The following is a 24,633-nucleotide window of genomic DNA, read 5'->3' as shown; positions in this document are numbered from 1 at the left end:
TCTGTACAATTGATAAGAGTGCCACTCGTTTATTTACAGCAGAATTATAATTAATTGTATCCTTTCTAGTAAGCTGAGTTTCCTACAGTGTTATCATTTTAAGCACACTAACAAGGATACTCAGAATTTTCTCTTAACCGGCGTAACCAAGTTTTGCCATTCAATCTTTATTTCTTAAGATTTTTTTTTTTAAATTCATGAATTTTAGTTGTATTGACAGATTTTTTTTTATTGCTTTCTCCCGATTCTATGATAATCTTACGGAATTTTATCTAATTACATTGATATTAATCTGAAATGAATTCTCCTGATTTTAGGAACATTTATTGGATTAAAATTATTTTTTTTATAAATTTTAATGGAATGTGAATTGTCAATAAATAGTATATAATTAATACAAAGTTTTAGTAATATCCAACCTCGACATTAACTAACAATCAATGGATAAATGAAAATGAGATAAAAATATGTTACCGGTATTGAAATACCAAAATTTATATATATTCCTAAAACAAATTTATTTATTTAGTTGTCTCCAATTTCACAAGAGATTAACTAACAATTACTAAATTTATTTATATAGAAAATTTTCATGCACTTCACATGTAATAGTCTAAACTAACAAATTTTTTGCATTGTGCACTTTCACTCTTCTTTCATGCTCCGGTTCAACTAGAAAGCATGCAGAGAAATGCACCAAACCTACATTGCATATACCTATTAATTAGAAGTTTCTATAATTTCATTGGTTTTATTAGAGAAACTCTGCTTGATAGGCAGTCTTACAGGATGTATGTAACAGACCTAACACCACAAAACAAAAATGAATTCTCACAAAAGTAAAAAACATATATAGCGATTGTAAAGTTATTTAGCAGCAAGATCCTCTTTATTAATGGTTGGAGCTGAATGAAGAGTAGCATGCATGTGGTTTAATGCCTAAATGTTACACTGAAGAACAACAGAATTAACTGTCTAGTGAAGGCATACAAGTCCACAACACCGAATTAAAACTGGAACTGCATTTCCGGGGAGTATCCCAGAGCTTCAAGGTTAGCAGCCATGGCCTTGTTCATCGGTGGCGGTCCACACCTCAAAATCTGCAATTTTAAATCATGGAAATATAAGCTTTTTTGCCTAGGCAGCATAGCATTTTCACAAATGAATGTCTAGAGAAATATATACCTGAATGTCTGATGCTGGGGCTGGGCAATGGTTTTGAATCATTTCCTTGCTTACAAATCCTACACCACCGTCCCATACTTCTGGGGGCTGCAGAAGTATAAATGCGAATTATAAAATCACTAGGTCTAAAATATAGATAGCAGCAAAGGAATAAGAAATGAAGGAACATTTTACCTGATTCAGTACAAAGTAAACTTTGAATCGATCAGGGTAGTTGGAAGCGAGTCCATCTATTTCTTCCTGAAAAGTTTCAATTTAGTTGATAAATTCCAGTTATACAAGCAAAAAAGTTGACTGCTAATCTTCTGAATTCCATATCAGTATCTCTTTCAATCAAGTGTGATATACTTTGATGTGTGGGTTTGAGTATTTTGCAAAGAAGAGACAAGAAAACCAACCAAAAACAACTATTCATCTTTATCAAAACTATTCATAATGGTTAGTTAAGCATATTTAAATATTAACAATAAAAAATGAGATTTATTTTCTATACTTCTAAATAATTTTTACTTGGGAGAAAACATAACATAAAAATATGCCGGTGCATCTAAGCATCCACACTTCCACAGACGGGGAGTAATTAAGAGACACTTATCAATGTTTCATGGTAGAAAGTACTTTTTTAAAGGGACTCAGGGCTCAGCTAAGAATCACTGTAACAGATAGGGACCATAATCACCAAAGTCATTTCGTAGATGTTGAGATACTCTGCCAGTGCAGAGAAAAAACTTTGCACCCACAGGGAGGGGACACAGAAACTTCATATTAGTGATTACTACACTGAGATCACCTGATCTTTGTTCCTTAAACTGTCAGACCCACTTATATAATGAATCTAAATTGTAATAGGTTTCAATACATGTTTCTCTATAACAAATTTATCTGTGGCGAACATAATATTTAAACAAAACATATTAAAGGAAAGAAGATAATTTTTACCTTTAAAAGGATGTCATCTACAGAAACATTAGCGTAGATGAGGTAAACTTTGGTGGTATCATGTGGGTTTTCTAATATAGCTCTAGCAACCTGCAAGACAAACAGAAACCACAAAATGAAATTAATACAAGCCCTGATGGAAAAAATTTAATGGAGGCAGACACCTTCAAAATTATTGGAGACAACGGATAATAGTAGACAGTCATGCCTGGAACATTGGAGTGATGCCAGAACCACCAGCAATCATTCCAAAAGCTCTCACTTGACCAGGTTGATACTTGAAACGGCCCTGCCACACATCAATATTAGCAAGCTGAACATCTTTAACAGCTGTAGCTAAAACTTAATTGAAGAAATTAAAAATAGCATCATGAATCCAGAAGGATATATTAGGGACAAAAAAAAATTGACGTCAGGTAATTATCGGGATGATGCTACATACCTTGGGCCCCTTTACAGCCAAATAATCGCCAACACGCATCTCACGGAAATGATGTGACATCCTTCCTTGTGGATACATCTTCATGCACAAAATCACTCACAGGCATCAAAATTAGCAACTACTAAAGAAATAAAGAACATTATGAATGGAGCCAATAACCCTGCGTAAGGAACTTGAATATATACCTTAATAACTAATTTAAAGTGTCCAACATCTGAGTCCAGAGTAGTTGGTGTGTATGGTTTAATAACTTCTTCACCTTGGCTGTCTTTACCTCTGTTTGACACTTATCTTTAGTATATATTTGAATAATAATACAATTATATATCTGTATAATAAGCCACATATGATCGTATAATTAGGGAAACTCATATATGCCGTGTAAATAGGCAAAGGTTAAAGAAAACCAATTAAAAGGCCAATCAATCAGCCAAACCTGCAACTAATGTGTTGTCCAATTGGAAGGCCGAGCACTGAAGTAGGTGTGGGGAGTGCAAATTTAAATTCAGCGACATTGTGGCTAAGCTGTTTGCGCTCAACCAGCTTGAAATTTTTAAAGTTCTCCGCGTTTAGACACACTGTCAAGCAGATGCAACGCGTTTATATTAAAATTATGAACAATACTGCAACTTCCAATAGATTGCAATAGCTATCTTATTGTGCAGCGCAGAGCAATCAAAAGCACCCAAAAGATCAACACATGACCATCTATTCTAGGCAAATCTTTGACATATATGCCCGTGTTATTTATGGTAAAAAGGCAAACCTTTAGATTTCTTGCTGGAAAAAATGATGGCAGCTGTGGCAGCAACAACAACAGCCGCAACAGCAAAACCCGCAATCTGAATCTCACTGAATCCATACAATTCCATAGTTTCAAGGCCTGCGATCACAACATCACAGTTTGAATCAAGAAGTACTTAAAAGAAACAAAATTAAATGATACATATGGAATATGCAATTAGGTACAGTGTATATAAAGCATAGAAACTCATCCCCTTCGAATTGCAAAACATCTCTTAATCATAACAAGTCAATATAAAAAACACCCATCAGTTCAATTAGCTGACTGAGTCCACCAGGTCAACAAGAATCAAGATCAGAGTACACAAAGTTGGGAAATCTCCAAGATTCAACTTTAACAACCCCATCAAACAAACAGATAAAAACAACAATTTTAAGCAATCAAAATAACAGAAGTACCCACAAATCAAAAATCACATAAAGATTAAATTCTGAAAAAATGGAGTGCAAAATCAAAATTAGTACCTTAAACGAGGAACTGAAAGTCTGGGCAGCAGTTGTTTGTCAACAGGGCTAAAGAATAATCGTAGTAGGTGAGGAAAATATACCAGTTCATACAAAAGGATGCAGTATCTAATCCTATTTATACACACATAAAGTATACACACAATGGAATTGATGTTTGCTTTTCTTGGTAGGTAGAAAAGAAGAGACCGTGGGGTCTCGTTCGAATTTCGATTCTTTGATTAATGATTTTATTTGCGAACAAAATCAAATAATCAGATAATTCTTTTATCAATTTTTTTCTCAATTTTGTTTTTTTCTCGTTCTATAAATTTATTTATTTACGTGCATATAGCTCCAACTGCGGATAAGAATTGGGTTCGCGTTGTGTAATTCAAGATTATAATTTATTTTCCACATGGCCACGAGTAACGTTTTTCTTTACAGTAGGGTAGTTCTTAAACCGGACTCGTAGTGTAATTTTTAAATTATAATTCTGACTCGTGTAAATTAAAAATTAAATCTTGATGGAGATTACTTTATTTTATTTTCAGGGTAGTTAGATGTAGATTGGTTTGAACGATAAAACCATGGATTAGGAATCTGAAGAATGATACTTCGCCTATTTTATTAAAAAATTTATTTGATGCTCGTTAACAAACCTAACCGATCTCTTAAAAATTCCGCTAGTTGAGTGGAGCAGTTGTTTCAAAATTAGTCCAGCAAAGATGAAGAAACTGTTGGTCCCGCAAATTGACCCACCAACAAGCACCCAAGAGAGTAAATTTTAGGAGTTTGATACGTGTTTTTCTTTAATTTGGAATATATTTTTGGAGATTAATAAATCTTGAAATAGAATTTCTAAGTATTTTATTACATTTGTTTAATAAGCTTGATTCGGTTATTAACAATTAAATTGGTATCGATTTTAAAGAATTTAGTTAAATTGATTAGCAAAAAATTAAAGAATACAGTTTTGTACTAACATCTATAAAATATTTTTATAGTTTAGACTTAATTTAAAATAAATTATATAATTCAATTCTCGTAATAATTCTCATAAATGATATTTGTGATAAATGATATTTGTGATGATCAAATTAATTATGTTCAATAAAAATATTGAATTTTTTTTATATTCACACCTACTATCGATTATAATATCTTTTATCATAAGTATTTCATGTTAATGAATCGTATTAAAATACAAAATGTACTCTTTAAAATAACAGATAAAGAAATGAATTTAGGTGACAACGTTTTTTCTTAAATTTGAGATAATTATTCATATTAAAAATCCTGAAACATAATAGTTTTGTCATTTCAATTATATGAAGTCGCGTCACACATAAAAATAAAATCAATTTATGTTAGAAGATTTTGTAAAAATATTTATATTTTATTTTCGACGATGAAGTAAAAGTTCTCAACGTGATTGCTGGTTTAATACAAGTTGTAATTGAGATTGCACCGAATATTTTGAAAAAAATATTAAAATTTGAATAATTTCAGACAAACTCAAAAAATTATGATATTTCACAAATTAAACTCTGTGCGTGTATGTATAGGTGGAATGTATAGATTTATCCGATTACAAAAACCTCTGAAAAACCCCTCTCTCTCTCTCATTCTTGAATGGGGGTGTTATCTTTTACAATTTCTTCATCTTCTTTCTCCACGCCTATCGTCTCCTCTCGCCACTCTCAATGTATCTCTTTCTGCAATTCTACTCTTCCCCGTAATAACAGATACAATAAACACCGCAGTAGAGCTTATCTTCTCGCAACTAGTAGAAATTGTGTTTCTTACAAGCCCACATCAGCTGCAGCAGCACCTTCTGACTTCGACACTGTCAATATTGCCGAAGATGTCACCCAGGTTTCCCCCTTCTTTCTTGTCGTTTCTTTTACTCATCAGCTCTCTCTCTCTCTCTCGCTCCCTCCCTCCCTCTCTTTCTCTCTCTCTCGCTCCCCCCCTCTCTCTCTCGCTCGCTCCCCCCCCCTCTCTCTCCATCTCCCTCTCCCTCCCTCCCTCCCTCTCGCTCTCTCTCTCTCTCTCTCTCCCCCTCTCCCCCTCTCTCCCTCTCTCTCTGGGTATACTGTATTTACGTGTCAATTAATTAGCACAAATTTTATTTTTACTAGCTCATTATCTTATATACTTAAAAATTAAAATCATGTCTCATTTGCTTACGCACTTTCATATGTAATGATGCTAGTAGATAATCGAAATGTCTAAAATCTCTGTTGAATCTGACGTCCCCTTCGAAAAGTCAGCTAACTCATAATGAAACTTCAAATTAACTGTGAATATTTGACTGATTTGAGCAGTTGTGATTATCTGATGTAGTTGATTGGGAGAACACCGATGGTATATCTTAATAAGGTAACAGAAGGCTGTGTAGCAAATATTGCTGCAAAACTCGAGAGTATGGAACCCTGCCGAACTGTAAAAGACAGGTAATGTTTAACCCATGTCTCTCAACTCTTAGAGCCTACTTACTACTGAATAACTGGTCTATTTATTGCACCATCTCTTAGGTGAAAATATAAGATAAGCTCCACTTGTCACCTCTTAAGATGAACATATTTCACATAAACTCCAAATATTGCAATACCTTGGTTAGCACATTGCTTATGAATCCAATTACATGTCAGAATCGGTTACAGTATGATTTCTGAAGCTGAAGAAAGTGGAGCAATTTCACCAGGGAAGGTTAGATTTTTCTTATATATTTAATAATAAGCAATAGCTTGATTGCTTACAGCGAGAGGAAGGCAAACTAGCAACAAATTAAACACTAATCCTTTTTTAATTCTTAAGAGTGGAGGATAATAGTCACAGTATGGTTTATGTTTCTAGACAGATAGGAAAAGAGTAGGCAACTTATTAAAATGCTAATAGTATGTCATTAACAATTACATTCCATCTTTATACAGAGTATATTAGTTGAACCAACTAGCGGAAACACAGGACTTGCTATTGCATTTGTAGCAGCAGTAAAGGGATATCAAGTTGTAGTCACCATGCCTTCATCCATTAATATTGAGAGACGAATCCTTTTACGAGCATTCGGAGCAAAAGTTGTTTTGACAGACCCAACACAAGGTATAAATGGTGCTGTTGATAAGGCCAAAGAAATTGTTCGAAGCACGCCAAATGCACACATGTTTAGACAGTTTGATAATGAGAACAATACAAAGGTTGTCTGCCTAAAATTTTGAGCAATATTGATCTTGTTGATTTTGAATTCAGTCGGGATTTAAATATTGAATAAAACTATTACAGATCCATTTTGAGACTACAGGACCTGAAATATGGGAGGATACTTTGGGTACCGTTGACATACTTGTAGCAGGTATGGGAACTGGTGGAACCGTTACTGGAACTGGGCGTTACTTGAAAATGATGAATGAACACATCAAGGTTGTTATACTTCTTCAGTAAAGGTTTCACTATTTATACTTCTGTATTGAGAAGAAACTAATAATCTCAACTTAGTAACAGTAGCATCATCATTAAATGACCCACTTCTCATAACTAATTTCTACCTGTGCAAAGATGTCATTTTTCCCAGTTAGAGATTTTCTTTTGTTAAAGATGTCATTTTGTAGATTTTTAATTAAGTAATGGCATATTTTCATTTCCTTATATTCTGATTACAACAATTCAATTATAATTATTATTATGAACTAGAATAATAATAACATCTTCTTTTGAAGCGCAAGTGTATCATAAAAGTTTGAGGCCAATGCCCTAGCTCATACTGTCATATGTCATATGGTGGGCTCACATAGAATCCCCCACGCGTCTCACACAATGACACATGAACATTGATAGGAATGCGTGTGTATGCACCAGTCTACTAGGTTTTTGTAATTTAATGTGAACAATCTGTATGTGTTTGTATGAACCTGAGTGTATGTATGGCATACGAATCCTTAATGATGATTCATGTATATTTTTGTATTGAGTAAGTAAGTATCTGCCAAGGTGGAAGTACTGCGTGTTCTTAATTTTTCTTCTTGTTCATCATGCTAAATTATTAATTTTCTGATATTGTCATAGTAGGTAATTGGAGTTGAGCCTGCAGAAAGAAGTATTATATCTGGAGAAAACCCAGGTTGAAGAATATATACATATTTTCACAATATGAATGTATGGCTCTTACTATTGTTATTTTTATGACTTCACTGCTCACCAAAACAAGGCATCAATGCAGGTTATGTGCCAAAAATATTGGATGTTAATTTGCTTGACGAAGTCTTGAAGGTAAATAAATTGAAATACAAAACACAGGATATTATAGCTGCTCTAGTCTCAACTATCAAGATTGATTGAACGTGCTATAGAAAGATGTATATGATTTGTTTCATTATTTAATATTTCTGCCTAACCTTATATTTAGTACGTGCATGTGAATTTATTTTTTCTTAATTGTTTCTTAATATCACACAAAATATAGGTAACAAATAAAGAAGCTGTTGAAATGGCAAGAAAATTGGCGCTAGAGGAAGGTTTGCTGGTAAGATGAGTTTTTTTGTCAAGTCGTTAGGACGAGTATTTAATGTGTCTTTTTATCAACTATATTATCAGCAATTGTTAATCTGTTGCCGGTTGGGACTGGAGCTATTAGTGTAATAGCATGAACTGCCTGCTTTAATTTTTTTACACTACTTTTGGTAGTAAAAGTTTCTCAGACTAGTACGTTTTAAGAATTTTTTTTTTATTTGCCCACTCATGAATCATAAGTTTGCTAGATTATAATGTGATGGCTAGAACTAGATGTAGAAACGTTGATTGCTCAATGAATTTTAATCTGCCAAGGGTTTTCCCTTGAATGTTCAGAACTATATGCCAACGAGGACTTTTTGGTTTAAAATAATTGTAATGATTTGGCTAATGGTTTCTTATTATCTCAACTGTTTTGTATTGATGTAGTTGGCTGAACTACCAATTGTAATATTTTGGCTAAAATGGTTTCTTATTATCTCAACTGTGTTGTATTGAAGTAGTTGGCTGAACACTGAAGAGCATAAACTTTAACTGGATATCATAATTTAATATGGCTGCATTACCTACACCAATTTTTGTATGTGCTGTGCAAGTATTACCATCTTTGCCTGCCTTTGGTTTTTTATTTATGTTTCAATTTCCTTTATCCTAGGTTGGTATTTCTTCTGGAGCGGCGGCAGCAGCAGCTATACGCATTGCAAAGAGACCTCAAAATGCTGGAAAGCTCATTGCAGTGAGTGAATACTTCGCATAACCTCAAAATATTCTCGTATTTAAGATCTGTGCTTCATATAGGCGGGGGTTGTATTCCAGCAAAGTTTACCCACTCACCACTTTCTTCACGTAGCTCGATAATTATATGCTCTGCACAATAAATTGTCAGACTTTCCTCTCAACGCACCTACCATTTTGGTTATATGTCCTTATTTTGGCTTTTGTGCTATATTAAGTAACAAATGTTTAGACTGCTTCTGCCCGTTCTTTGAAACAGATGAAAGATTTAACCATGATGTAATTATACAGGTTGTGTTTCCAAGCTTTGGTGAGAGGTATATTTCCACTGTTCTTTTTGGTTCTATACATGAGGAGATGCAAAGGATGCAAGTATAATGCACATTACGGCAATATTGATATTTAGGTAGAATCCTTTCATATCAAGAAAAGTTTACTGGACAAGTGTCAAAAGAGTCTCCGTATGAGCTGATTACACCCGTCTCCCCTTTTCGATGCCATTTGCCAACCGTGCCCAATATCCTAGTGAAAAAACTTCCTTCAGCATTTGTAGCATTACACTGAAAGTATTAAGAAGGCTGTCGTGTATTCCGCATCTGGAGCGCAATTGATGGGGCAGTAATCTATGAGCTACAACTTGATGTGCAAGTCCCTCTACCAAACCATATATCAAGTTAAAGATTTGTATATTTGTGCTTACAAGACATGGGTTTGTAGCAGTTTCAATACAACTTGCAAAAGTGATTTTTATTGAGCTTTTTGTTTTTTCTAAATTTTTATTGAACATTTGTTATTGGTGGTATGGGAATCTAAAAATGTTACATTCATTTATATTGCCTTGTTAATAATGGAAAAAGGGTTTCTAGTAAGCCAAAAGCTACACATTACTATGTCATTCCCATTAAAATCTTGCCGGGTTCACTTGGAGAAGGAAACCAAAATCTTGGGAGAATCCAGCAACTAAAGAATCATTACGAGCATCTCCCGGTCACTAAATCGGTATAAATTAATAATTAGATTGTGGCAAAAAAAAAAACAAATAATAAGATAAAATTTGTTAAACATGTAAGATATTGTATTCAAGTAATATTGACTATCCTAACATGAAAAACATTGACTATAATTGTTGTTAATATTTAAAAAATATTTATTATTATTTTACGTTATTATAAATAAAAAATTATTTTTATGCTCTGAGAACTTGAATTTCATTTAAAAAATTGAATTTGGATTTCATTTGAAATCCTAAATATACAAATGGTAGTATTAAATTTAAAATTTAAAATAATATCTCAAATCATATCACTTAAAATCTAAATTTTAAAATGAAGTACAAAATCTCAAACACAATCCTTACATTATTTGAAATTTATTAAGTGTATGGATGTTTAGCATAAATTTCAGATATGATTAGCACATAAAAGGAGGTTACAAACGTAAAAGGTTACAAGAACTGATCGAGTTACGTGACTGTCTTCGACAGATTAGCTATAAGCTTATGATTACATTCAAAATTATAATTTGGTAAAACTTGACACTATCTGCCAATCATCATTTCATAAAAAGTCAAGACACACATTCCTTACTTTTGAGAAATAGTTAAAAGGTTATAAACTTAAATATTAAAAAAAATCATTCCTCACTTTAATATTTAGTACTACAATATTCACCTCACTCTTTTTTCACTCTCACATTATTCTCTCCAAATGCATTTGAAGTTAATATTATAATAATAACAAAACACAAAAATAAGAATTATTGTTAGAGTTTACATTAAATTAATGTTCTAGTAACTGTATTTTCTATTATATATTATACGAACCCAATTGGAATGGGGGTAGAAATGCTCAAAAGCTGGCGAATGTTAGAAAATATGGCAAAATTTGAGGTCTTATGCTCAAGACAGCAACAGCCTTTCAAAAATGAGTTTTGGAACTCAAGGGCGGAAATGGTGGTGGGCTTCTGTCTAAAGAAATGGGACTCCCAGTAATAACATAGTGAACGTAAAATTTACTTGCAGGTCATGAAATAAAAATAAATCATGTGCAACTTCATAGGAGAAAACAGATAATGAAGACATATTAGCAAACAGCAATGCCCTTCAGTAGGAAAAACACCTTTAAAAACCGAAACTATTAAAAGCAACGTTTATTAGACTGCAAAGTGAAAATAATGACACAGATAAAACATTATCAACTTCACAGGCAAACCAAACGCGGATAACACTAAACTAAAAGAAAAGAACAAATATACTATCAAATTCTACGCAAAAGGATTTCCTCCGGTTTGTGCCACAGGCTCGTGAGATGCAACACCCCTGAAAATTTTAAGAAAAAAACCCAGAAAAATTAGAGATGATGTTTAAATGCAAAATATAAAAACAGAGAATTCTAAAACAAGAAAAGAACATAAACTAAATTTAAGTATACAATATGAACAAACACATAAAAATGTAATACTTCAAAAATGATGATTTTTTTTCTCATCATAATTCTTTAAGGGCTAATATTACATAATAAAGGTAAATTGTGTGCTAGTAAATGCATATGAATCATAAACAACAAACATGCAGAAACAAAGAAGTTATCCCAAAGGCAAACCCGACACTTGGATTTGGACACTGCAATTATTATTTTTCATTAATATGATGTAACCACAACATTAAAGACTTGAGGACACATTTTATAAGGATCCAACCCTTGAATTTGGACACTGCAATTATTATTTTTAATTAATATGATATTTCTTAGAAATAAATACCTATCATTCTATTATACTGCATAACAAACAACTGCACAAATCAAATCAAGAGTTGCTTCTTTTCTCCTTTTACATCCATTTCATCTATGTTTCTTCATATATTTCCTTATTCCTCTCTTCCTCTTAGAGAAGGGCACTGAAATTAATGATAGGTTGTCTAATATGAAGAGTTTGATTTCTGGATGACGTTCAGACCTGGATCCCATTGTCAGTGTCGTGTCCTGTGGACATGGGTACGGCGGGGTTTTCTGAGAGTCTGAGCATCACAGTTTATTATAGCTTAGTATTAGTATGGGAAAAATATCAAAAGCATCATTCACTTGTTTAAAATGTATCAAAATCATCATTAAACAAAAACCTGATTCAAATGGGTCACTCATTACAAAGATTTGTATCAAAAATATCATTGCGTCGTTAGTTGAAATTCTAAAAATATTATATATTGAGTTCCACACATTTTTTATGAATGGTATTACATCCAAATGAAAGATTCTGAGTTCTAGTATTTTAGAAAATATTTTTACATTTTTAAAAAATTTTATACTATTTATTTTTATTTAAATCAAATAAAACAATCAAAAAATTAAAAATAAATAGTACATAAATTTTAAAAATCTAAAAATATTGTCTAAAATACTAGAACTCTGAATCTTTCATTTGCATGTAATACCATTCGTAAACAATGTGCAAAACTCAATATATAATATTTTTAGAATTTCAACTAATGATACAATGATATTTTTGATATAAATTTTTGTAATGAGTGATCCATTTGAGTCAGGTTTTTGTTTAATGATGATTTTGATACATTTCAAACGAGTGAATGATGCTTTTGATATATTTCCCGTATTAGTATAGATTATCCAATACGGGTAGTTTCAGTGGTAAGGAAAAAGAACTAGTGAGAAATCTAAGTATCAGACAATCATTCTCTCTAGATCTAAAGGAAACTACGAAAAGTCAACTATCTTACAGTATTTGTGTGCTTGGTGCTGGCCCACCAAATAATCCCAAGTCACCTGCGCAGTTGCATTACTACAATCAGACTGGTCAAAAAACGGGTTATACAATATGATGCACCACCAAGTGACCAAGTACTCACCTTGTGGTCCGCCAGGATATGTGATTGGATTCTGAGAAAACCAAGGATCAGGCACAGCAGCAATAAAGGAAGCAGGCATGTGGCCATTAGGTAAAACGGCTTGCAAAGAGCTCATGTCCAAAAACTGAATTAAGCATGCAGAATGAAATAGTCAGAAATTTATAAAGTCCACTGATCCACACTTTACCTTCTACTACAGATGCAAAGATGGTTCTGCTATACAGTGCTATGAGTTTTAGCAATTGTAGTTTTAAAATTGTACAAAATTTTAACGAATCGGACATTGTTCGATAACCTTATTGGACAATTTTCCTTATCCGAACTCGAGTTCGGTAATTCTCGAACCGAACACGAACTGTTCACGAACATATCAAACCAAATACGAACAGTTCATTAACAATATATATTTTCATAAAGTTTTTAGATTATTTTTCATTATATTATTACAAATGAAATTGGAATTATGTTGTTATGTTGAGTGGAATTGGAATTTGAATCGAGTGAAATTGGAATTATGTAATCCTAAAAAATTTGTCCACCACTCAAGTCAGAAAGCAACTGAAGGCAGTGTTTTACACATCAGCGATTAATCGGCATAAATCGCCGATTAATCGCTGTTTGGGCGGACTCCGTACCACTAATCGTTAATTGGGTCAAAAATCGTTTTCAAACTTTTTGATCAAAATCGCATTATGTGGTCAAAAATCAGATTAGTCAGTCAAAAATCGATTTAAATTGATTTTTCTTAAAAAAAAAATAATCAAAACAATTAAAAAACAAAATGTGAATATTGAAGAATGAATGGCTTGTAATTAGGATTGAGCAATTGTAATAACTTGTTTAAATTCTTAATGGGACAACATTAAAAATAATTTCATTATTAGAAATTTATTTGATTATATGAGAATATTAATATTATCATAACCTTGTACTATGAAGTATACAAATTTCAGGTTATTTTATTTGTTATATAAATAGGTCATGTTATTATGGTATATATATATCGATATATCTTTTTAGTTTTATAATATCATTTTAGTTTATAAGACTATAAAAATATAATTGACCACAATGACATAACTAAATTAAAAAAATATTATATATTAGAATTTACTCATTTTAAAATATGAAAAATAAATAATTTAAGTCAACATTTTTTATCTCAACTTTTTTACCATTTCTTGATTTGATGATATTTTAAAATAATAATTATTTTTCAGGGAAGACTTAAAATTTAGTTTAGTTTAGTTGATTTTTACTCATCTCGCACTCTCTCTCTCTCCAGCGACTTCCTCTTGGACTCTGAAGGTACACTCTCTCTCTCTCTTCCCCTGGCGACGCTCTCTTCTCACTCATCTCTCTCTCCAAACTTTTACAAAACCCTAATGCAATTAGGAATAGGGAATTGCTATAAAACTAGTATACATAAGATTTTGATTGCATATGCAGAACGCTGGTTTACGAAAGTATTTCCTTCCCCACAAAACCACAAGTGGAGAAGATGCCTACTAATAGTCCAGAGCCGAAAAAATCCAAGTTGTTAAATAAGGTAATGTCATAAATGTATTTTTTGAGTAATTGGATTCTTTACGGAGTAATTTTATATGTTTTTTAATTTAACTAGGATGATAGTACCATTTTTTTTGAATTTTATATGTTTTTTAATTTAACTAGGGTGATATTATTAATGTGGTTCTTTCAGAAAATGTGCATAATTGGTTTTTGAATGTGTTGAAACTATTTTCATGTGTGATTAGGTCATCAGGTATAATTTAGTTTTCAAGATAGAGTTTTATGTTATGACTTTGGGCCTAATTTATGATCAATGGATGTGTGGGATGTGAGACCCCTTCCAAGCATATATGACGAGCCTTCAAAAAGGGATCAAGCAATAGTAACAAGTTGAAATCTTCAGCATTTCCTTTAGTGCTGAAATATTCAACCCTTATTGTCACTAACAACCCCTACTACACAATACGAGTGAATATAACCATCCCAATTGTCAGTAGGGGTGAAACACTCAACCCCTACAGTAAGGGTGAATATAACCCCCCCTATTGTCAGTAGAGTAGGGGTTAGCAATAGGGGTCAATACACAACCACTCATACTGACAATAAGGGTCGACTACTTCATTTCTACTGACAGACTAGTAGGGGTGATTATAACAACCCCACTAGACAGTAGGGGTTGAGTATTTCACCCCTACTAGACTCAACCCCTACTGTCTAGTAGGGTTATATACTCTATATATAAAGTAGGGTTTGTTATATTCGCCCCTACCATATAGTTTATCGGTAGTGGTGTATATAACAACCTCTACTGTAACAATCCCTACTGTCGGTAGAGTGAAATACTCAACCTCTACTGTCAGTAGGGGTTGTTGAATATTGACGGCTCCCTGCTTGACAACTCCTACGAGACAGTAGGGGTTGAGTATTTCACCCAAACTAGACAGACAGTAGGGGTCAATATACAACAAATCATACAGACAATAGTGGGTGGAAATATAAAAAATATTATAAAAACTAAATTTGTAAGAGAAAAGTATAAACAAACGATTCATATGATTTAATCAAATTTCAATTCATTATCATAGAATTGGCCTATTAAAATAAATTATGGCATCCAACAATATTAAACAAATAATTAAATAATATTAAAGATCCATAACGTAAAGACGTACCTTATGACCCATAACACAAGAACCATAACGGAGTGACCAAATACAGAGACAAAGAAAACTAAAATCGGGAAACTCAAATACAAATTAAGTGCACTTAATTTTACCATGATTAAGAAAAGTAATCTTAAAGGAAACTAGGTGTAGAAGTTTTGTACCATGATTTGTCCAACATGATGAACTTTAAACATGCTCTGATAATTGTGCAGACCGGAAGTGTGATTCTGAGGAAAGTTTAACTATTCAAATGTCACAAGCACCATGGGTCCTATGACAGAAATAGCATAGGGACCAACTAACGTAGAGTTAAACCCTTGTGTGCGAAAAATCAAGTACACATGCTCAAAATTATGCAACCCTACCCCTGCTTCCCCCTCCTTCCTCTGCCCCTCTCACTTATTCTAGCATATTTGGTGGGAGCTTTTCTATTTCTTGTGGATTTGCGCAAAAGCTGCGGTTCTGGCTCACGCTGCGGCTCTTTCTTTTCAAAACAATGTAAAAAAGATTACATGCATATTAACATAACAATGTTAACAGATTGCGAAATTATATCTTGATTACCTGCCCAAGTAAAGTCTACTGCAAAAGATACAGGAGGAGTGCGAGGCGGTGTTACGTGCATCTTCTCAAAATCCTGAATAACTTCAGTGCCTGAAAAACAATTTAAAAAGATTACATGCATATAAACATAACAATGTTAACAAATTGCAAAAGTATTTAGCTTCTCGTTCGGAGAGAAGCTCATCCTCTCCGCAAGTCGTCGCGTGTATAGGACTGTACATAGGAGTAGTGCGGCTGCCCATCATGGGAGGGCTGCCCTCAGCATCCTCCTCAATCTTTCTGCCCTCAGTTTCTGCAAAACAATGAAAAAATATTACATATAGCGCATATAAACATTACAGTCCAAAAAACATATTAACTAAGATTATAAAAGTATTTACCTTCTCGTCCGGAGATTTTTAAAGCTCATAAACCTTCAGTCACGGTCTCATGCACCTCCTCTACGAGAGTGATCGTGTGTATAGGAATGTGAACAGGAGTGCTGATGTGAGAGCAATACTGGTACGGGGTTTTCAAAAAACCAAATACAATTAATCAAATTTGACACACAAGAATTTTCTGATAATTCCCCGTAGGCAACAAATATAAATAAGAAAACCAATTAGATATCTTTGTAACAATTTAAGTTTTGGGGTTTACATATACCCATATATTGTTATAAACAATAATTGATATTTAAATCCAAGACAAGCCATGTATTCAATAGTGAACATAATAGTAAACATAATTAGTTAAAAAAAATAATTGATTTGAACATCTGAATGCTAATGTTTTACATGCCTGAATCCAAGTAATCAACTTGACTGCTTAATTACTTCCAACTTGATTACTTGAATTCAGGCATGTAAGACATTAGCAGTCAGATGTTCGAATCAATTATTATTTTTAATCAATTATGTTTACTATTATGTTCACTATTCAGACTTGGCTTAAAATTGAATATCAATTATTGTTTATAACAATATATGAGTATATGTAAACCTCAAAACTTAATTTGTTACAAAGATATCTAAATGGTTTTCTTATTTATAAATGTTGCCTATAGGGAATTATCTGGAAATTTTTGTTTTTCAAATTTGATTAATTTTATTTGTTTTTTAGATTACCCCGTGCCAGTATTGCTCCAGCACCAGTACTCCTGTTCACATTCCTATTCGCACGATCACTCTCGTAGAGGTGCATGAGACCATGACTGAAGGTTTATCAGCTTTAAAGATCTCCGAACGAGAAGGTAAATACTTTTATAATCTTAGTTAATATTTTTTTGGACTGTAATGTTTATATGCACTATATGTAATATTTTTTCATTGTTTTGCAGAAACTGAGGGCAGAAAGATTGAGGAGGATTCTGAGGGCAGCCCTCCCATGATGGGCAGCCGCACTACTCCTGTGTTCAGTCCCTATACACGCGATGACTTTCGGAGAGGATGAGCTTCTCTCCGAACGAGAAGCTAAATACTTTTGCAATCTGTTAACATTGTTATGTTTATATGCATGTAATCTTTTTACATTGTTTTTCAGGCACTGAAGTCATTCAGGATTTTGAGAAGATGCACATAACACCGCCTCGCACTCCTCCTGTATCTTTTGCAGTAGACTTTACTTGGGCAGGTAATAAAGATATAATTTTGTAATGTGTTAACACTGTTATGTTTGTATACATGTAATCTTTTTTAAATTGTTTTCTAGAGGTTGAAAAGAAAGAGCCGGATCAAGAGAAAGAGCCGGAGCGCGAGCCAAAGCCGCAGCCTTTGCGCAAATCCACAAGAAATAGAAAAGCTCCCACCAAGTATGCTAGCATCGACGAAGGAAGTGAGAGGGGCAAAGGAAGGAGGGGGGAAGCAGGGGTAAGGATAAAGGCAGGGTTGCATAATTTTGAGCCCGTGTACTTGATTTTCATACTTGATTTTTCGCATTTAAGGGTTTAACTCCTCATTAGTTGGTTCTTAATCTTCTTATAGTATTTCTATCACAGGAACCATGGTTTTATGTTATCGCGCTTGTGGCATTTGAATAGCTAAACTTTCTAAGAATTTTACTTTCGGTCAGCACAAACACAATTAAAGTGCATCATGTTGGACGAATCATGGTAGAGTACTTTTACGACGCAGTTAGTTTCCTTTAAGACTATTTTTCTTCATCTTAATTTTTATTTTCACAACTTAAAAATTATAAGTTTCCAAACTCCAGTCTTCTTTGCCTCTGTATTTGGTCACTCCGTTATGGTTCTTGTGTCATGTGTTATGGGTCATAAGGTTGGTCTTAACGTTATGGATCTTTAATATTATTTTATTATTTGTTTAGTTGGATGCCAAATTTTTTTTTATGGGCAATTCTACGATAACCAATGTGAATCGTATGATTATATTTTCTCTTACAAATTTCGTTTTTATAATTTTTTTATATTGTAAGTCGATAATAGTAATAATTAAGAATTATAATAAGATTAATTATTATATTTATCATTTATACTCTAAAGTAATTTCTTCAACTCCAACATAGATACTATCTCTAAAAGAAGGCCAGAAATTCCCATTCAATCACTATAAACTCCTGCAACAATTTTTCTCACCTTTAAAGTTAAATTCATTCAGCTTCCACAATTAACTTGATAACTGTTTGAACAATGCTTATGAAATATCCAAGCAGATATGCGTAACACTAGAAAGCTAGGAATAATTCAATACAGCTGAGTGCATAGCATACCTCATTGTTGGGCTCTAAATCAGTATCGAAAGGAATATCAAACGGGTTGGTAGATTTTACATCAGTTGCAGGAAATAGTGTTCCAGACTGTGAAATATCAGAATTAATACTAGTCAAACAAAAAATATAGAGGAAGTACGCACAACCCTTGTATTTTGCATCACAAACAACTACCACCACCCATCATGACAAACACAACCGATATAGACTCTAACCCTATCCTCAGCACAAAGACTATACAACTGATAACAATTTAAAATATTTGCTCATATACCTCTGATACTCTGATGCCCATATATCCATCAGCAAATGAAGAAGGATTCTGCACTGCAACTTGTTCACTACTTTGCTGGTAATCTTTTTCAAATGGAAGCTGTTCATCTAGATTATCAAATGCATTCCATGACTAAAAAAACAAGAAATTTTAGAAATTAGAAATTTGCTCTATCTACTTTTCATTTGGACTTTTCATTTGGATATATCACTCATGCAAATTTGAACAAAGTTGAAAGTTCTTACCTGATCAGCTCCTGCATTACTGGGGACTTCGAAATTGAGCATACTCTCATGCCACTTATCAGGAATTGATGAATGAGGTTCGGTAAAACCAGAATCAAGAAATGAGGACCACTGTGGAGTTGTGTTTGAGAGTAATAAGTTGTCAGCATCTGTTAAAGATACTTCCACTTTAGGAGGTACTGTCACAGCAGTTGTAGATGTTGGTATTTGATTCCCTTGACTAGGCTCCATAAGCTGAGGTACATCAAACGTTGCCCATCCTTCATTTTTCTCAGTAACATCTAATGACCTCTCACTCAAGGATCCCACTAAATGCGGCTGAGGCACATCAGAAAATATATCTAAAGATGGAGGCGGCAAATTTTGAGACTGCTGATCAGAATTCGAAGTTGAAAATGGGGAGGATGTCTGAAACCAATCTACAGGTAAAGTTGATGTTCTGGGTAGCTTAAACAAATCAGGGGCTGAGGCTGAGGATGTAACAGTTTCAGATACAAATGGGCTATCGAATAGGTCAACACCAGTAGAAGTCCCAGAAACTGTGGAATGTGGTAGGGAGAGAAAGGTAGCTAATTTATTATTACGGCTCCCTGCAGATTGGTCAGGTTCTAATGGGCCATCTGCATTTTCAGAAGTTACTGACTTGAAGGACATAGAATTGCTGTTAAATGATCCAAAGCTGCTCGTAGACGCAGTCCGCTGATAAGACAAATAAAAACTCAGTTTAATCGGTCTGGAAAATCAGCATGTACAGAAATAAAATAGCCAATATTTTTTTCTGGCCAAACCATATTCTATCAATGTTAAGCCAACCAGTCTAAGTCACAGTAATGTATTGAGAACTTTGCATGTTTTGGCCCATAATAACATGCAAAGAGTTTATACTACTTCCGCGTGTAAAATGTCCGACAATGATGCTTAATGTGAATTATAGAGTCTGGACCAACATACCCCATAGTATTTAAGTTTTTTTTAAAAAAAGAATGAAAAGTACTATACTCGAGAAAACCAACAGTAACTTGCAATGTGAAAAGGAAGGCAAGCATGTTGTCCATCGGCTGTGTTATCTCTTTTCTCTGTTACAGCAATTTGCATTTGGAACGATATATATCATATTCACTTTCTAAAGTTACTTATATCTAAATCATTAAATCCTAAGGAAGGACTGACAAGATTCTACAAGTGATAATACATCGTCTTCTACTACTTGGATAGCCTCTCCTCTGCATCTATTAAATATGCGACAACACATAAATTTTCTCTCTAACACTTGTTAGAGGGTAGAGTTTATTGTTAGGATTTCAGCAGTCCTGTTTTACTACAGTTAATGACAGGCTTAATAAGGAGCAGTGTTAGATCATCCCCCAATCCTCATCTAATTTTCAATTGAAATCATACTCTTAAGTCATAACCACACCACCCAGATATATAAAGACAACAAGACTAAGAACACATTAAACCCCTACCACTTCAAGTATATCTACATCAATACTCCCAGGCCCAGGGTACGGTATAGTACGGTAAACCAGCAAGTAAAGACTTCTGATAATGAGAAATCAAGAACAGATCTAAGATAAAATGACCTGTCACCTGTGAATGGGGAACCTGGTCTGCAGTACCCTTGGTATGTGCATCCGAATATGTATTAACATTATGATGATTTATTTCTTCATTAAATATATCCCTTGACGATTCACTAGAGGGACTGCCGAATCCAAAACCTGTTTGAAAGGTAGGTGCTTGGGTCTCATACTTGTTCAAATCACCTGTATTAGACCCCTCATTTGAAAAGCCTCCATCCAATCCATTGTCACTTGAGTGACTGGGACTCAAGAAACTAGATGTTTTAAGGCCTCTGTCTGAACCGGCCTTTCTAGTAAGGGCGAAAGCTTGCTTTCCATAACGCCTTTCCTCGTATTGGTAATCGTAAGGTGGGCTTTGAGAATACGAATGATAGGAACTAGCTCGCCTCGTCTCGTCTTCGTGATTCTTAAGGTCCTGTCAAGTTCATATAAACATTACATATTAGATTGCTGGGAAGTTGTTATTATACTTTGTTACATATTACTTGCTAATTTAGGTCTACATCCAAAAATTATAACCCTAGTGAGTTCCACTTGCCAGCTGACGGCAGTTAAGCAATCATATCATCCTTCAGTAGTTTTGTACTAATATTATTCTTTTTAAGAATATATGGGATATATATATATATATATATATATATATATATATATATAGCTCATACATCGGTATGAATTAAGTTTCTTACCTGTGTACCTCTTGGAGGTTTATCGGATGTCTTTCCTCCAGCATATTTTTTATCAACATAAACTGCCTTGATAAACTCTCGAATTTTATCAGCATTGCTACAAAAGAGAAGACAGAACTAATATCATTTCTACAATCTGCAAATATTTTCAGTTTTTTGTTCTAATCTTCAGGTTTTGTTCTAATCTTCAGGAGCAAGAACAGGAGAACTTCACCTGCTATCGGGGAATCTCTGCATGTGCTGATCCCAAGCATTTAAAAATGTTTCCCTTGCACGCTGGAGAAACCATTATAGTAAGCATATAAGCAAATTAAAGGTCAATGGAAGAACTAAAAATAACAATATACCTGATTGCCACCTTTTTGAAGAGCTTCAACTTCTTGTGAAGTAAATTTAGACATAGAAACAGACTTTACACGGTGAGTGAACTCACGGCTGCAAACCACAAAACATGAATAATGAACTTCTCCATTAACACAATGTTTCTACCCAACTTAAAAACTTATTGAGCATTCATATACCATGTGCAGTTAAAGATGGCACCTGAATCTTTTAAAATTTGAACTTTGTGGATCTTAAAGGTAAAACATAATTTAGCTTCGACAATAATACCAGGATATAAAGAAACGTTTATTATTAATGTGTAGGCAATAAAATAGGTTATGTACTCACTGTATCCCGCTGCATGTTATGCAAACAAATGTCCAGAAGGTTGTGCAAACATACTGGGGTCCCTGAGAATAGTTGATAACATATATTAGATGCTTGGGGGTGAAAATTTTGAAAAACAGCGATTCAAATCAAATAAAGTTTACACTCATTAGTTAAGTTATATTAAAAACTAATAGCACTCTTTTCCCTAATATCAAGTAATATCACGTATTAACAATTTGACATAGGCCTCAATTCCCAAAACACAACAATTTCTCTTTACAGATATTGCCAAAAAACAGTATTTTAAAAGTAAACATAAACTACAAGCAATACTCCTGATAAATAAACAACCTCTGAGTAAATTCGAACAATATGAAAGAAGCTCAGTCAGCAAGCGTTGTCATCGAAACTTACAAAATTAATTAATCAACCATATAATTCCCCATGTGTAATGACTGAGACCGTATCTACAGATAAAATTCAAAACTTTGAAGCTGAATCTTGGTTATTATCCAGTTGTGGAGCTAGATAAAACTTCAATTTTACATAAGCATGACTTGTGACAGCAGTATAAATAATTTAAACATTGATCAACTGAGAGAGGGGGAGAGGGGAGAGAGAGTGGGGAGGGGGGAGAGGGGGGAGAGAGAGAGAGAGAGAGAGAGAGAGGGAGAGAGAGAGAGAGAGAGAGAGAGAGAGAGGAGAGTAGTGAGAGGGGGGGAGAGGGAGGGAGAGAGAGAGAGAGAGAGAAGAGAGAGAGAGAGAGAGAGAGAGAGAGAGAGAGAGAGAGAGTACGAGACTATTGCAGTTGATGCATCTGCGATTGGGAGGGAGCTTCATAAGGCCCCTAATGATCTTCTCGTTGCGCTCTTCGGACTTGGTGCTACTCATTATCAAATCTCAATCGAACACAATATATATAAACGCAACACAGAGGTTGATCGAAATGCTAGGGTTATGAATGAAAATCAGTAGAATCAATGAAGAGATTTGAAATCTGGGGCTTTGATTATTTGAATTTGAAACGGTGGTGTATTGTTTTGTGTAGAGCGAGAAACTCAACTCCAGTCTCCAGCGCAGGTCCAGGTTTCTCTCTCTACGCTTTGTGGACACTAGGCGTTAGTATTATTATTGCTAGTCGACTCACAGTTGTAGCTGCTGGCGCTGCTTTCAGCTTTTTACATTATTGACCTTCCTAGTGTTCGTTGTAAAACACAAAATTACGGCATGTATTCGATTGGGATTTTAATTCATTGTTTTTAGTCTACGGATTTTAATGGATTGTATGGGATTTTAAGATTTTAATTCATTGTTTTTAGTCTACGGATTTTAATGGATTGTATGGGATTTTAATTTTGTGCGGATTCTTGATGAAATGTCGCAGAGTTGATAGGATTTAGGTACAATGCTTCAAAATCCCATTGAATTTGGTGGGATTTCAAAAAACTTAAAATACACTGAAAAATGCCACAAAATCCATCATTTTATGAAATGAAAAAAAATCCATCAGCATTTGAATACCATCAGATTTTAATGGATTTTAAACAATCCCAATTGAATACCATCGGATTTTAAAGCATAATTTAAAATCCCAATCGAATACCACCAGATTTTGTAGCATAATTTAAAATCCCAATTGAATACCTCAAGATTTTAATAGATTTCAAACAATCTCAATCGAATACCCTCGGATTTCATGAATGCAAAAAAATGCTTTAAAATCCCAATCCAATACACCCCTCTTAATCAACAAATTTATATAAACATCAAAGTACATACATGAATATAATAAAAGAAACCGTAAATTTTAATTCAGTATGATAAGTAATGCTACGGTATTAGTTTTAAAAAAAAAAATTATGCTGCAGTATTGTTCTAAAAATCGATAATTAATTTTTAATTTTATAATTATTTAATAAATTTTCGACTATTTCAATTAATCTGTGTTTTGTGTCATCACTGATTTAGTCTGACTCACGTATTTTACAAAACTGATTAACTGTAATTTAAATAATATGATCATCTTTTTCTAGTTTTCTTGGTATATGTGATATATTTTTTGTATTTTTGTTTTGTTCGGCGAATGAAAACATTACTCATATATTAAGATATACATTACAAAAGAAGATTCATGATATGATATAGTTATGTTCAAGTAGATATAAAAATATAAGAGTATTATAATGCAAAACAGTAAAGAACATAAAAAATTAATATCGACCAATCACGTGATATTATTGATATTTTATTTTAGCAGTACAATATCATATCCATAAGAGTTAACTTGAATTTTTTTTATTTTTTTATCATAATACTTTCA

At 33.5% G+C, this 24,633-nt stretch overlaps 3 protein-coding genes across 4 annotated transcripts; 1 reads left to right on the top strand and 2 right to left on the bottom strand.

The window, feature by feature from the left end:
• Positions 1–828: 828 nt before the first annotated feature.
• Positions 829–4,039, bottom strand: LOC108215951 (NADH--cytochrome b5 reductase 1). The gene is made up of 10 exons (XM_017388591.2): positions 3,836–4,039; positions 3,333–3,449; positions 3,003–3,144; positions 2,752–2,842; positions 2,567–2,644; positions 2,333–2,413; positions 2,125–2,214; positions 1,360–1,425; positions 1,186–1,272; positions 829–1,100 (listed from the first exon to the last, which is right to left on the bottom strand). Exons 2-10 carry the CDS (start codon positions 3,436–3,438, stop codon positions 1,008–1,010), a joined length of 834 nt encoding a protein of 277 aa, XP_017244080.1. The 5' UTR covers positions 3,439–3,449; positions 3,836–4,039; the 3' UTR covers positions 829–1,007.
• Positions 4,040–5,384: 1,345 nt separating this feature from the next.
• LOC108216021 (S-sulfo-L-cysteine synthase (O-acetyl-L-serine-dependent), chloroplastic) lies at positions 5,385–9,894 on the top strand. Its single transcript, XM_017388674.2, has 10 exons — positions 5,385–5,692; positions 6,164–6,273; positions 6,472–6,529; positions 6,754–7,017; positions 7,103–7,240; positions 7,886–7,937; positions 8,037–8,086; positions 8,280–8,339; positions 8,982–9,062; positions 9,353–9,894. The coding sequence occupies exons 1-10, from the start codon at positions 5,450–5,452 to the stop codon at positions 9,437–9,439; spliced, it is 1,143 nt and encodes a 380-aa protein (XP_017244163.1). The 5' UTR covers positions 5,385–5,449; the 3' UTR covers positions 9,440–9,894.
• Positions 9,895–11,194: 1,300 nt separating this feature from the next.
• Positions 11,195–23,461, bottom strand: LOC108219199 (probable ADP-ribosylation factor GTPase-activating protein AGD14). Of its 2 annotated transcripts, XM_017392515.2 has the most exons (12): positions 23,109–23,460; positions 22,332–22,393; positions 22,007–22,094; positions 21,874–21,935; positions 21,660–21,756; positions 20,981–21,388; positions 19,391–20,089; positions 19,146–19,277; positions 18,872–18,958; positions 12,924–13,047; positions 12,795–12,840; positions 11,195–11,378 (listed from the first exon to the last, which is right to left on the bottom strand). In XM_017392515.2, exons 1-12 carry the CDS (start codon positions 23,202–23,204, stop codon positions 11,324–11,326), a joined length of 1,956 nt encoding a protein of 651 aa, XP_017248004.1. In that variant the 5' UTR covers positions 23,205–23,460; the 3' UTR covers positions 11,195–11,323. The 2 variants fall into 2 exon arrangements, with proteins under 2 accessions (XP_017248004.1, XP_063947824.1); XM_064091754.1 differs by lacking the exons at positions 11,195–11,378; positions 12,795–12,840; positions 12,924–13,047 and adding an exon at positions 16,392–16,457 and having other exon boundaries at positions 23,109–23,461.
• Between the last annotated feature and the right edge of the window lie 1,172 nt (positions 23,462–24,633).

The sequence above is a fragment of the Daucus carota genome, chromosome 4, assembly GCF_001625215.2.
Source record: "Daucus carota subsp. sativus chromosome 4, DH1 v3.0, whole genome shotgun sequence".
Taxonomy (NCBI): Eukaryota; Viridiplantae; Streptophyta; class Magnoliopsida; order Apiales; family Apiaceae; genus Daucus; species Daucus carota.
The sequence above is the reverse complement of the archived record's forward strand: the minus strand, read 5'-3'. Positions and strand labels throughout refer to the sequence as shown.

Coding starts and splice junctions, on each gene's coding strand:
- LOC108215951 (XM_017388591.2), bottom strand. CDS start 3,438: ATGGAATTGTATGGATTCAGTGAGATTCAGATTGCGGGTTTTGCTGTT. Junction 2,645..2,751: donor ACTTTAAATTAGTTATTAAG/GTATATATTCAA, acceptor TTGTGCATGAAG/ATGTATCCACAAGGAAGGAT. Junction 1,426..2,124: donor TAGATGACATCCTTTTAAAG/GTAAAAATTATC, acceptor GAAACTTTTCAG/GAAGAAATAGATGGACTCGC.
- LOC108216021 (XM_017388674.2), top strand. CDS start 5,450: ATGGGGGTGTTATCTTTTACAATTTCTTCATCTTCTTTCTCCACGCCT. Junction 7,018..7,102: donor ATAATGAGAACAATACAAAG/GTTGTCTGCCTA, acceptor AAACTATTACAG/ATCCATTTTGAGACTACAGG. Junction 8,340..8,981: donor CGCTAGAGGAAGGTTTGCTG/GTAAGATGAGTT, acceptor CCTTTATCCTAG/GTTGGTATTTCTTCTGGAGC.
- LOC108219199 (XM_017392515.2), bottom strand. CDS start 23,204: ATGAGTAGCACCAAGTCCGAAGAGCGCAACGAGAAGATCATTAGGGGC. Junction 21,389..21,659: donor AACCTCCAAGAGGTACACAG/GTAAGAAACTTA, acceptor TGAACTTGACAG/GACCTTAAGAATCACGAAGA. Junction 18,959..19,145: donor TGGGCATCAGAGTATCAGAG/GTATATGAGCAA, acceptor GATATTTCACAG/TCTGGAACACTATTTCCTGC.